This window comes from Apiospora hydei, assembly GCF_038363865.1.
Source record: "Apiospora hydei strain CBS 114990 chromosome Unknown utg000005l_segment0_segment0, whole genome shotgun sequence".
NCBI lineage: Eukaryota > Fungi > Ascomycota > Sordariomycetes > Amphisphaeriales > Apiosporaceae > Apiospora > Apiospora hydei.
The window spans coordinates 2,112,924-2,126,092 of NW_027117364.1; the positions used below are offsets into that span (position 1 = coordinate 2,112,924).

At 53.1% G+C, this 13,169-nt stretch overlaps 5 protein-coding genes across 5 annotated transcripts; all 5 read left to right on the top strand.

The window, feature by feature from the left end:
* Positions 1 to 651: 651 nt before the first annotated feature.
* PG997_006133 (uncharacterized protein) lies at positions 652 to 1,568 on the top strand (the record flags this gene model as incomplete). The annotated part of the gene is made up of 2 exons (XM_066810448.1): positions 652 to 1,040; positions 1,166 to 1,568. 2 exons carry the CDS (start codon positions 652 to 654, stop codon positions 1,566 to 1,568), a joined length of 792 nt encoding a protein of 263 aa, XP_066669371.1.
* Positions 1,569 to 4,058: 2,490 nt separating this feature from the next.
* On the top strand, positions 4,059 to 6,448 carry PG997_006134 (SPRY domain-containing protein; the record flags this gene model as incomplete). The annotated part of the gene is made up of 6 exons (XM_066810449.1): positions 4,059 to 5,109; positions 5,176 to 5,341; positions 5,393 to 5,447; positions 5,509 to 5,662; positions 5,711 to 6,226; positions 6,297 to 6,448. The coding sequence occupies 6 exons, from the start codon at positions 4,059 to 4,061 to the stop codon at positions 6,446 to 6,448; spliced, it is 2,094 nt and encodes a 697-aa protein (XP_066669372.1).
* An 843-nt stretch (positions 6,449 to 7,291) lies between these two features.
* Positions 7,292 to 8,233, top strand: PG997_006135 (uncharacterized protein; the record flags this gene model as incomplete). Its single annotated transcript, XM_066810450.1, has 1 exon — positions 7,292 to 8,233. The coding sequence occupies one exon, from the start codon at positions 7,292 to 7,294 to the stop codon at positions 8,231 to 8,233; it is 942 nt and encodes a 313-aa protein (XP_066669373.1).
* Positions 8,234 to 8,291: 58 nt separating this feature from the next.
* Positions 8,292 to 9,050, top strand: PG997_006136 (uncharacterized protein; the record flags this gene model as incomplete). Its single annotated transcript, XM_066810451.1, has 1 exon — positions 8,292 to 9,050. One exon carries the CDS (start codon positions 8,292 to 8,294, stop codon positions 9,048 to 9,050), a length of 759 nt encoding a protein of 252 aa, XP_066669374.1.
* A 330-nt stretch (positions 9,051 to 9,380) lies between these two features.
* On the top strand, positions 9,381 to 10,907 carry PG997_006137 (uncharacterized protein; the record flags this gene model as incomplete). The annotated part of the gene is made up of 1 exon (XM_066810452.1): positions 9,381 to 10,907. The coding sequence occupies one exon, from the start codon at positions 9,381 to 9,383 to the stop codon at positions 10,905 to 10,907; it is 1,527 nt and encodes a 508-aa protein (XP_066669375.1).
* Between the last annotated feature and the right edge of the window lie 2,262 nt (positions 10,908 to 13,169).

A 13,169-nucleotide genomic window follows, 5' to 3' on the forward strand; every position in this document is an offset into this window, starting at 1 on the left:
TCCCCAGAAATCCTCGCCGCCAGCCAGCCAGCATAGCACCGCGCACCACCGCACCACACCCCAAGCAAATATGAGCATCGATCCCGTCGTTTATTGTCACGCCGCCTGGGAGCTGCGGCCAAAAGGACTGGAAATGAGACTGGACCAAAAAGCCCCAAAACTCTTGCCAGGCGTACAATAAGAGCAACAATGGCTCCCCCCAATCCAATAAATAATCTTCATCCCACCCCATCTCCGCCATCGTCACCGTCGTCTGCTTTCCTACACATGTGAAGTGATTTACAGAAGTCAGCCCTGCAACAGCTGCACTGCACCCCCAGATCAGCATCACCAACCGCCCTGTCCAGCCCCGGGACTCGATTGAGGTACTAACGCCGAAAAAACCTTCGCACACTGGCCCCCTTACACCATCAACCGACACACACAGCAGCGCGAGCGGTGGATCACCCATCATCCTCGACTTGTCCCGTCAAGCCGTCTTGCCTTCTTCTTGACCAACCTAAACCCAGCCAAACCTGCACAATCCACCCACCACCTTAACTTTACAGCCTGCCCATCACCGAACCTGATCAAATTTCTCACCCTCGCTTTCTGACTACCAAATCCTTTTCATCATCAAACCCATCATCGATCACACATCAGGCCATCGCCATGCCTACCCCAACCACCAAGACGTCCACTCCTGCCAAGGACAAGGACCGACGAAAGTCTGGGGGCAAGCCCACCCTCATCTCTACCCTCAAGGTCTCGCCCGACAGATTGAGGAAGATTATCGCGCCGTCTGAGGTCAAGGAAGAATCTCCTCTCAAGGAATCTCCAGCTCCATCCGCCTCAGCACCACCCAGCGATGCCCCTGCTCCCCCGACTGCGGTAAATGGCGACAACGCGTCCGAGTCGAACCCGGGCACACCTGCCCAAGTGCCGATGGGACCCCCAACCGACGGCCCAAAGAAGAAGGGTGTCAAGCGGAGCGCGCCCGGTGCTAATGGCAATGAGCCCAAGATCCGAGGCAAGCCTGGCCCGAAGAAGAAGCCCAGACTGTAAGTTCACTTTTATCAATTTAGGTCATTGCAAAGAGCCTCATGGGTCCGCGCCCGGAGCCACTTACCAATCGCTTGTACCTGCATACTTTGGTCCCAGCACTTGGCTAACTCATCGTTAATAGGGAGGACGGCTCGATTGACCCAAGCTCCCGTGCGGGAGGCGCGTACCACAAGCTGGGCCCCAAGGCGAACCAAGGTGCTATCAATGCTGGCCTACGGGCTCTCGACCGGTCCGGCAAGCCTTGCCGAAGATGGGCCAAGGGTGGCTTCAGGTTGAAGAGTTTTACAGGTGTCTTGTGGGAGGTGCCTCGCTGGACTGCGCCGCCCAAGTCCTTACCGGAGATTGTCAACCCAGAATCGACCGCGTCGGGCGAAAGCAGTAACAAGGAGAACAACAAGGAAGGGGGCAGCCAACTTAAGAGCGAGCACAGCAACAGCGCCGCCGACGGCGAGCAACAGAGTGTTCCCCCGAGCGTGGTGGCAGCCAGCTCTCCTGCCCCTATGCCACTCACTGCTGCGTCGTAATGGCCAATATCGTTGGAACGCGGCAGTACATCCGCCACGTTCTCCACAACTACATTCGACACGAGCTCATGCTCCGGCGGAAATTGCTTTTGATATTGACATTGGAGTTCACGGAAGGGTATAAAAGCTAGGCGTTTTGGGTCACATAAGGATGACAGAGCGGCTATCGGAAGACAACCCCTTCCAGCCACACACACACACGGCCGGGCATGTCATTTATTGGGGCGTTAAGGGCCAGATGACGGTTATCAGGCTGCATCGGCGAGGCGCCCAAGGGACACGACGTTGTCACATGTACTATATGTTTAGCTCTTTGCATAGAGCCAAGGTTTAATAGAGTGTTGGCCATGTAATAACATGGCTATTGCCAGCATTCATACTATATCTAGAGGTTGCCATTTACAGTGAATGTCAAAAGTAGGACCGAGTTTGATGCCTATTGTGCAGCAGCATCAGAAGCAATCGGCGCCCTGGGGAAAACCAGTATTATTTCGAGCCAAAGCGCTTAACAGATTTCTGAGTATTCACATGTAAAGTGGTAGTATAGCCAAGCAGTATATCGCGCCAGACTGGCGCGTCCGAGGCGAGGGGCAATACACATAGAAAGCTGCATATAGGCGGTGAGTAGGTAGTTTTGCGGTGTTCGGATGCTTGTGTTTCAGTTGACACTGACTTCAGCGAGCCACTGAGCAGGCCATCATCTCCAGTCCTGGTTGTTGGTGAGGCCCTGAAGCTTACCTCGCAGCCAACGTCGGTGGTCGGACATTCTCGAATCCTAGTTCCATGTTACATAATCAACCCACCCCGTGTGTCCCAACGGGCCAAAGTGGGTGGCTGGCTGGATGGGCGGAGGGGGTCTATTTCTGGTATTTACTTACATGTAGGTAGGTACTCATGAGCCTGTTTGGTTTCGTGATTTATTGCCTGCCTTGGTTGATCTTGAGAGTTCAGTATCTGCAATGGGGAAGGATGCTGTGTCGTAACTGTACTCCGTTTGTGGATAACAAGGAGGACCAATACGAAAGCCAAAAATGATCGATCGCTGAGTACAGACTCGACTGGAATGTCAAGTAAGCTGGGGCCGGATTTGTAACAGAGCATTGCCATGCCCTAGATTCTTTCGTCAATGCCCATTACGAACCACCACGTACGTGATTGCTAGAAGTAAACGCTATTGACGTGGGCAGCGGAGTCGGACACACTTGATGCGACCGGTGCACTCATTCATTGCGAGCAGACGAAACCGAGTAGGTAGGCATTATCCAAGATACCTCATAGAGCTTTAAGCTCCGTTCTATGTAGCTGGCGTGGTACGGGCACAGCAGTGCGTGCTCCTTTTGGGAGAGAGCTGGGAGGCTTCTCCGCAGACGACCTATGATGATGCCATACGGGATAAGGAAGCGCATGACCTATCAGGCCAGGTGGGTAAGACTAAGTACATGTAGATAACGTAGCTACGTACGGAGGAGGAGTAGGCATTGCCGCTGAATACGTTTCCAACTTATCGAGTTGGCGCCCACGTATGTGGAAGCCGGCTTGAAAATAGCACTGTAAATCATTGTCAAGTGTCGGGAGACGAGAGGGGAGATAGAAAAAGAACCGCGATGCTTTGCGTGCTTGTTGGAGTTGGTTGGCAAGGGAGAGAGCTCCAAGCATGTCCCTGACGTAGCATCGTCATTCCGTCAATACCTCATACCTATCAATCAGGTGACTCTCTGACAAGTCCAGCCATACGGTTCAAAGCCTGCTTATGTGGTTATTGCTCGCACAACGCTTCGGATTGAGTAGGTAGTCAGGTGAATAGAGACTCAATTATTCAGTTTGTAGACGATTGGCGAAGGGTTGGCTGTTTTGGCATATTGGTTTAGTGGTGAAATCGGTTAGCCGGTTGTATTCCAATGCCAGGTAGGTAGTCCCGACTGTCCGTAGCTACCCACCTCCACAGACTGGCTGGCTCCAGCTGCACGCTGGGACTGGGATGGGGACTAGGTTACTCACCACAGGTACTCCGTACGGACGACATCAACGTCCTCCAACTCATCATAAACTCCCGTATTCCTCCAAGACTCCTTCCAGGACAGCAAAGAACTGCCATCCATGACTGTTGACTTCCGGTTGACCTGCGGAAATACTAGAAAGCCATAAGCGGCGGCTTGTCCGGCGTCAAAGGGCTCGCTCGTCCTCCCACCCAAAGTGCCCATCCAGGAGTTCATCGTCCATCGTCCGTCACTGTCCCGAACCTTAACTAAAAGCCACCCTTATCTGCGATACCGCACCCAGCACCCTTCAACTGCCCGTTTCCAAACTTGACTTTCGTGCCGACTCTGAACCTTGCCCTCCTGATTTGCGTATTGCCGCCTGTATTTCTGCGCACTTCTCCCCCGGTGTCTCACTGTCGAAGTTATTTCGGCATTTACTGCCCTGGCGTCTAGTCCACTTCGCCCGCTGGCGGGATCCCTCCCATCCACACGACGAGCGACTTGACACGGCATGTCGAACCCATACGCGCATGGCCCGGCCGGATTGCCTCTAGATGCCTCTTTCACCGGCTATATCCCTAGCATGAGGTCTTCCTACGCTTCAATCACTGCTGCTACCAATCCGACCTCGACCCCGACCTCCTCGACTTCGCAACCCCGAACCAACCGTTTGTCGCATCTGCTGAACCCAGCCCACGAAATGAACTCGGATCTATACCCCCCGCGTCTCTCATCCATGTTCCAGACCCATGCGATGGAGCTTGAGAGGGGCTCGTCTACACCTGACGGAGACATGTCGGCTCTCGGAGCGCGGGTTCCACAGCTACCGCCCTTCTCGAGGGCCTTCCAGAAGTACATGAATGGAGGCACGGGAGATAGCCTATGGGCCAGTCAATATCGACCCAGTGCTTTTTTCACGCCTTCGTACCTGAAAGGATCAAGCTATATACAGAAACTAGAAGAGGCGCATAAGGCGAAACAGGCACAGAAGGAGGTTCAGCAACAAAGCGGTGGTGGCACACATGTTTCTCAGATTATCCCTGGGTCGACTCACACAAAGCCGGTCTCCCATCATGGTATGACCTACGATCTGATTGAGAGGGCGCCGCTTTTGGAGGAGGATGACTCGATAGCCCCGCTACCGACGAGGTGGAACAGGGACGACAAACATGGCGGGCTCGAGGTCATGGGCGACGGCCAGGAAGTCAAATACACTGGTCCGAAACCGGTCGGAGAGAGGGAGCACGAGGCTTGTGCTATCAGAGCAGACCACCCGATGCCTGCAGAGGCCGGAATCTACTATTTCGAAGTCACCATCCTGTCAAGGAAACGTGATGATACGACGATCAGTGTGGGCTTTTCACACAGGCCTGTGTCATTGGCCCGCCTGCCAGGCTGGGAAAGCGATTCTTATGGCTATCACGGCGATGATGGTCATGTGTATGCTGGTCACCAGTCTGGCAAGGTATACGGCCCTACATTTGGCGTTGGAGATACGATAGGGTGCGGGGTGAATTTCAAAAATGGAACCGCATTTTTCACCAAGAATGGCATCCATCTTGGTATGTCCATCACCATGCTATTCTTACCTCACATATCCTGGAGCACCAAGCTAACTGGACGAATAGGAACTGCCTGCCGAGACGTGAAGGGCCCAATCTACCCAGCAGTTGGTCTCAAGAAGCAGGGCGAACACATCCGGGTTAACTTTGGCCACACACCCTTCAATTTTGATATTGATGGGTTGATGCAGTCAGAGCGGAACAAAGTGAAGCAGGAGATTTTAGGAACAAGGTGAGTTATGCTACTGTGGCCCTGTTCGAGCCCAGGCTGACAATTCGGCAGCACCGACAAGTTGGTTTCTCCTTCCCTGAGCGAAACGGATCTCATCCAACGACTGGTAAGTTTGACCCTACACGAGCTCGTATTCTCGGATTTCACTGACATGTCGGGCTATTCAGGTCCTGCAATTCCTACAACATGATGGCTACGTTGAGACTGCGCGCGCTTTCGCAGAAGAAATCCACGGGGAGAAGCAAGCTCTCAGGCTTGATCCTAGAACTCAAGTAGGGGGCATCAACGTCAAAGATGACGAAGATGCAACACGCAGACAGCGTAAGTGAAACCGATGCGATCAGGAATAATCAATGCTGACCATATCAGGCATACGGAGAGCGATATTAGGAGGAGACGTTGACCAGGCACTCAAGTACACAAAGATCTACTATCCCCACGTTTTGGAGGACAACGAACAAGTACACTTCCGGTTAAGGTGTTGCAAATTCATCGAAATGGTGCGAAAGTCAGCCGAGTTCAACAACAACAACCATCGTGCAACAAACGGAAGCAACAGTGTTATCAAGAAGAGTAATGGCCGGCCACGAATGGACGACATCCCGAATGAGATGGATCTGGATGAGAATGGTTTCTCGAATGACGACAAGATGGAGACGGAAGAGGGCATGGATGCCGACGCTCTACTGCTGGACGCAGTACAATATGGCAAGCGGCTGCAAGCTGAATTCATGAGTGACCCGAGGAAAGAGATAAGGAAAACATTGCAAGATGTCTTTTCTCTCCTGGCATATCAAAACCCGTTCCAAGTCAAGGAGGTCGCGCACCTGCTTGATAAGAGAAACCGGGTGGCGGTCGCCGAAGAACTCAATTCAGCCATTCTAAGTAAGTATATGCGCTCTAGCAGCATGTCCCCCTTTTTCAGAATCGACCACGTACTAACATGTAGCACTAGTGTCCTTGGGCAAATCATCTCGTTCGGCGCTGGAAAACCTCTATGGGCAGACCAGCGTATTGCTGGACTACCTCCGAGAGGACGGAGGCTCTGGCTCCTTCGTTACTGTCCAGTCCGTCATGGACGAGATCCCCAAGTCCCAACTATTCTAGGAGATCGAGGATGAGACATGGGTATTTCTACTTTTGTAACACGCCTACGGATGTGCCCTCGCCCTATGCTCCTTTACCATTTCAAGGTTCGACACAATCGATGCAGCTATTGAGTTATCCGAAGGGCTTTCTCTTATACACATTCTAAGGCGTTCCGGACAAGGCTGTGGCGAACCGGTTTTTTTTACCCTGGTGCATTGCTGACCACAACTGTTGGCTTAAACTCGTTCCTTTCACACGCTCTTCATTATCCCTTGATACAGCAGATACGCATGGAAGGAGAACGCGCCAGATCGTATCATAGCATAGAGTCGACCGGCAACAGTGGGCGGCTTAGGGCACTGTCGTTCATTATTCTCAAGGCAGCCTTGCCCAAATCCACTGCCACGACTTCGGATATATTCCATTCGGGACATCCTTTTACTATTTGCGACTCGGCGTAGTTTGTTCCCGTCGGATGTAGAATAGTTGATAGCTTTTTATTCATGAGGGGAAACGTGAGAGCGTGGGAACCATGTATTGTATGGCATGAAGAGCGGAGGATATAAACGGTAATCGTTCATGGATGGAATGAACGAAGAAAACCTCTATCCGGCAATAGACAATCAACATCCCCTGCTCGCAAACCAAATTGTGCCCCAATGAATGGAGATGAAATCTGCAATGAGTCAAAGCCGTCCAGCGTACATGGTCAGCTGCGCTTGATCCGATTGGTGAAGCCTGCATGCCATGCATGCAGGTTTGGTGATGCAGCCTCTGGTGTTGTCAGACCACCTCACAAATTCTGACGAGTTTGCCTTCTTCCATCCATTACCACCAATTGTCCGAAGGCGACTACCTGCGATGCGCCTGCTTCGACTCGGATATCTGGGCGGGTTGACTGTCACGGAAGACTTGTTGGACAACATTCCGCCGTATGCCGTACTCTCCCACACTTGGGGAGGGCTGAGCGACGAGGTGCTTCTCCAAGACATACGAGCAGGGTACCACGAGCACAAGCCCGGCTATCGCAAGATCCTCTTCTGCGGGGCACAGGCGCGGCGCGATGGCCTCGAGTACTTCTGGGTCGATACGTGCTGCATCGACAAGACGAGCTCGGCCGAGCTGGCGGAGGCGATCAACTCCATGTACCGGTGGTACCAGAACGCAGCAAAGTGCTACGTCTACTTGTCGGACGTCAATTTGGTGAACGACCAGGAGAGATTTCACAAGTACGCAGGTCCAAGCAGCTACATGGCGGTGGTTCCGAACTACACTGGTCTGAGCTATAGCAGTCGGAGTTTTAACACGGGCGTGAACTATACCTGCCGGAACTACATGAGTCGAAACCTCCTCGGCGTTGGGAACTACAGCAGCCTGGGTTACGAGACTCCGCCCCCAGTTCCGGCGGCCAACACGTCGTGGCTCGACGCGTTCCGAAGTAGTAAGTGGTTTACCAGAGGATGGACGCTGCAGGAGCTGCTTGCGCCTTCAACGGTGGAGTTCTTTGCTTCAAATGGACGCATGGTGGGCGACAAGCAGTCGCTGAAGCAAACTGTCCATGCCATAACTGGGATCCCTCTTGCGGCTTTTCAAGGAGGCTGGCAATCTGCGATACCGGTTCATGAAAGGATCACTTGGTCCCATAAGCGGGAGACGACACGCCCGGAAGACAAGGTGTACTCGCTGCTAGGAATAGTAGGCGTCTCTATGCCTGTGGTGTACGGTGAGGGGGAGGAAGAGGCTTTCATACGCCTTTGCAAGGAGATGATTCAACGTTACGACAAGTACAAAGGTCGGTCTTAATTCGTGCGGATACTTATATATCACACTGTTAGCCACGAAAGTCACTGACACGAGCCATATGGGAGTAGGTTTGTCCCTTGTAGCGATAGCTTCCCGGTGCGGTCACGCCTCGGCAACCCGTAAACTTGTCAACGGCGGGGCGGCAGTCAACAGCCCCGATACCAAAGGAGAGTCTCCCATCATTTACGCGAGCGAGGGAGGCCACGAAGCCATTGTTCGAATACTCCTGGATGCAAAGGCATCTACGGAGTCAATAGACGATAGTGGCGACTCTCCTCTCCTCCTCGCAGCCCGAGGTGGGCATGAAGCAGTGGTCCGACTGCTCCTAGACAAGGGAGCGAACGTAAAGCGCAGGAACAAGGGCGGCAGGACTGCTCTCATATACGCCGCCCAAAGGGGGCACGGGGACGTGGTCCGGCTGCTCTTGCGAAAACTGCAGAAAGGGGCGGACATTGTTGAAGTGAAAGACGGCAGGGGCGAGTCTGCCATGTCTGCGGCGGCCCGGAAGGGCCACGAGGCGATCGTTCGGGTGCTTCTGGAGAAAGGGGCGCAGACCGAGTCGAAAGACAGGGCCGGCTCCACCCCTCTCATACTCGCGGCTTCGAACGGCCATGGTGCCGTGGTCCGACTACTCCTGGAGAAGGGCGCGAAGATCGATTCCGTCAACCGGTTGGGACACTCTGCCCAGTACTACGCATCAAAGGGTGGCCACAAGGAAACCGCCGAGCTGTTGCAGCGTTCGCGCCAAGCACGTCAGGGCAAACAACAAGCTGGGCTATCTGGGGTTCAAGGTATCCTGCGGCTCATAAATACGTAGATCGATCAGCATAGCAACGATGACTCTGTCACGTGTGGCCCGGCAAATTGGCAGTGGCGGGTGACTATGGCCGTGTAGACCTCGTCGAGGATGTACAAAGTAGATACCGCTTATCTGCATGCATGTTTTGGTTCCTGCCTAATGTTATGTTGATGTAGCAGGCCAAGTACCAAGGGAAGGTACGCCCTACATCAGATGTGCAGACATTCAAGCGTACCTACCTATTTACATGTACGTACCACATACTTACATGTAGCCAAGCTGTTTGCATCTTCAACACGCACCCAACTTAAACACGCACCATCTCTATTTTGCGCTTCACCCGACAGAATGGAGCGCCTCCCGCAAGAGATAGTGTGCGAAATTGCCAGCTATCTTCCCATCCGGCATGAGGATGGATTGGTACGACCGGCCTTGGCCACATTGTCTCGTTCCTGGCAGTCAGCCATTGAGCCCTTGACCTTCAAACTCCTACAAATTACCAGCGACGACCTGCAAGACTTCTATTCGGCCTTTGCGAATATCCCGCGTCGAGGTTTTCTCCGGGAACTTCATCTGGACATTTTCTTGCCGCTCTACAGCCGGCTAGACTGCACCAAGTATGAAACGGCAAGAGACAGAGCTGCAAACAGCCATGTTGTTACCTATCATGTATCAGCTCTATTGCAAGAGTTATCACAGTGGCTGGCCAGTGGCAAGCTGAGTCTCGGCATCGCTATGTACTCGCTCATGGACGGCGCCACTCAAAACAACTTTGGCCAGGACCACTACAATATTGGCTTCGGGGAACGCCAGGATCTCTTCAGCAAGCGTTACAGCAACTCGTATATTCACCTCGCCGACACATTCACAGTAGTCGCCCCTTGTGTCACGTCCTTGTACGTCCACTCTGGCGCACGATCTCTGGACGCAGCCAGCCTTGTCACACTGACGGCTGCGTTTCCCAACCTGGAGCGTATTGATTGGCCGTGCCAGGATCCAGCCTATTTCCTGGCACTGCGCCGCCAGCAGATGCACGGGTTCGCCAATGCCGTCAACAGCTTCCAACCACCGTCTGCGTGCAAAACCCTGTGCATCAGCATCAATTCACCGTGGTACCCACACAAGGACAGACTTCCCAACCTCCAATCTGGCAGCACTTCCTTCTGTAGCGCCCTGTGCACCATGCTGGGCAGGAGCAATATCGAGCGCCTCGAGTACGAAGGACCCATTGATTCAACGCTGTTCTGGGCCCCAGGATCGCCCGGGGCCGAAGATACCTCCTGGAAGTCTCTACGCGGGATGAGAGTTCGCTTCGGCTTGGGTAGCCTCGCGGGCCAATGGTTCTTCAAGGGAAGGCCCGAGGACAGGCTCTACGTTCAGAGCAGCGACGTGCCCCTGCCACAGGACACGGCAGGTATCTTCCCGTCCGGATACTATGACAACGACCAGGAAAACGAGGAGGCGGCAGCGCTGGCCAAGTCAATGGAAATTCCCGAAGACGAGTTCGGGTTCGTTGTAGAGGGCTGCGAATTCCGATGTATCCCGCGGGACGAGGCCATGCTTCCGTTGCTGAAGGTCGTTGCGCGCCAGCTCACCCACACGCCGTCGCTCCGGAACGTTCACCTGGAGGCGGTGCTTCCATGGGACAATGGTATGTGGTTCTTTGAGTACCTAGCGCCCGCCGAGGAGAGTGATTATGATGTGTACGTGGACTGCGAGGGCAAGAGATGTGATGATCCCTTGTCTCGGGCACGTGTGTTTCTGCACGCGCCAGACTGGAGGCCGGATGAAGGGGTGGTGGCCATGCTCCGAGGGATTGGCAAGGCTTGTCATGGGGAGGATGCTATCATGACACTTCTTCCGTTCCTGTACTGAACTTCGTACAACTTATCTCGATATTCGCTACTTGCGGTCATCGCCTTTCCGAGTAGCCAAGGTCTTTGTTTGATTAGCGTTAAGTACATACATGAATATGTATTCTGAGGATTGGCGATGAAAGAGCGATTCCTTACCCAGGAGAGCACCCCAACCGCTGCAATGTGCCGCGTGTTGCTGACTTGTGTATTTTACCCCTTTTACAGCAAGACACCAGTGCACGCCAATACTTCTCCTGGCCACAACCTATTTGCTTTTCGTTCTTCTGCTGTTCTTTCTTTCCCAGAAATGCCCTATAATAACTTCAATCTAGGTCCAAGTCGCAGTCTACCAAGAAATACACGCCACCGAGCGATGCTTCCTTTGGGGATTTCTCTTGTAGGCCTTTCTTCTTCAGCAATGCCGACATATTTGGTTGCTGGATATTTATTTTGCTTTGATTGATGGAACGGGGTGTCTATAACGAGCAACGCATCAGCAATACCCATCTCCCGCTTCTTATCGATTGCCTTGGCTTCAACCTTGGACACACTGTTGCTATCCTCTTTCTCTCATTCCTCCTTCTCGGGTCGCAAAGGCCGCTCTTCGTCTTTCTCCTCGCGGCCCATCCGTCCTGGTTCCCCATTCTGCTTTGCACGCACCACGCTCACATGTGTAGTGGGCATTCTTCGGATCAGCCCTGAAGGTGATTTCAGCAGTACATTGTAGACAGTGCGCATAGAGGCGGACGGTTTGATTGTTGAGATATCTTTCTCCGAAAATCACATTGCGAGCATCGTATTTTCGACCCTCGTAGGATCATTACGGGCCCGTTACCTGAAGCCACCGGGCTGATAACACCAGCTCCAAAGAGACGACAATGTACCATAGCGCCCTGAGTAGCTATTTACTAACGGCCACTCCTCCTGGGCCCCTTATAGCGAACATTGGCAGGACGAGGACGTCCAGACCAAGTTCCAAGAGATGGCGCGCATCTGTTGGAGGCCACCCATTGCTTCTATCAAATACGCATTCGCGCCGGAGTCGCTCCATCCCGCTGTTGAACAAGTTCGTCGGTGGTGTAGTGAAGCATCCGCCGAGGTCTTGATTTCAAGATTGCACGCAAGCACGAAAATAGCAGTGTGGTTTTGGGTTTCGACTGGAAAGCAGAAACGTCACCACCCAACAACCTATCGGTGCCTGGGTGCCATTATTGACGCAGCTTAAGAAGACACACGAACTTGTAGATTAAGTACTCTGAATAGAGGGGGACGGACATTAACTCAATGATGCCTTGTGGGTAAACATTCTACCCTGCACTATACCGAGTCAAAATTGGTTACAGGGAAACCGCCGAGCTACTGAAGTGTTCACGTACGTCGAGAGTACAGGCTGGGCGACATCTCGGGGTCCCACGCGTTCTTGGTGCGTAAGTAGAGGGGGTTGACCAGGCCAGCACATTACATCCTTTATTCCAATGCGGTGACTGGCCAAGACGTTTCGAGAGCGCCGCGGATACCAAGTGAACACATAGCAGGAATTAACGGTTCGAGGTTGTATTCGTGAAATAAAGCTCACCCCCAGCAACGCTCCGTCCAGGTTGCTGCAATATGCCTCGCTATGGCGCTTGCCGGCACCATGAGGTAATCAGCAACCGATCCGCCGCTGGACCCTGAGTACATTCGTTCGACCTTCGATTGTGATATATGCATATGTAGATACCTAAAGCATGATGCATTGCATCCATGCGTGCCTAAGATTTACTTGACGGTACGTTTTACAAGAGAATAGCACCGACCCTAAAACACGCCGACTGGACACTCCAAAAAGGGGAAGCTGCCCGCCTGGAGCACCAATGCAAATGGATCTCAAGAGGCAATATGCGAGAAGAGTGATTCCAATTCCATAACTAGTAGTAGGATATGATATGATAGTATGTGGTGCCAGATTATCACCAACGCCGCCATCCGCGAGGAAAAGCAAAACCCGGGGAATCCTTGCCATTGACGCCATATTGGGAGGGAATTGCCCGTGGGGAATGCCAGACCGTTGATTCTAGAAGAAAATAGCAGATTGTTAGATGCGATGCTTTTCCCCTTCCAACCACACGCCATCTGCCCCTATCGGACGAGACCGATATCTAACGAAGAGGGCAGGATACAACGCGACGATGCGTGATGTGACACCGCTGGCGCATTGCCGCGTCTCGAGTCACCAAGACGCCGCAAAGCGTGCCATTTCAGACCTCCCACTTTTTCGTGATCATGCGGGTGCGACTCTTCT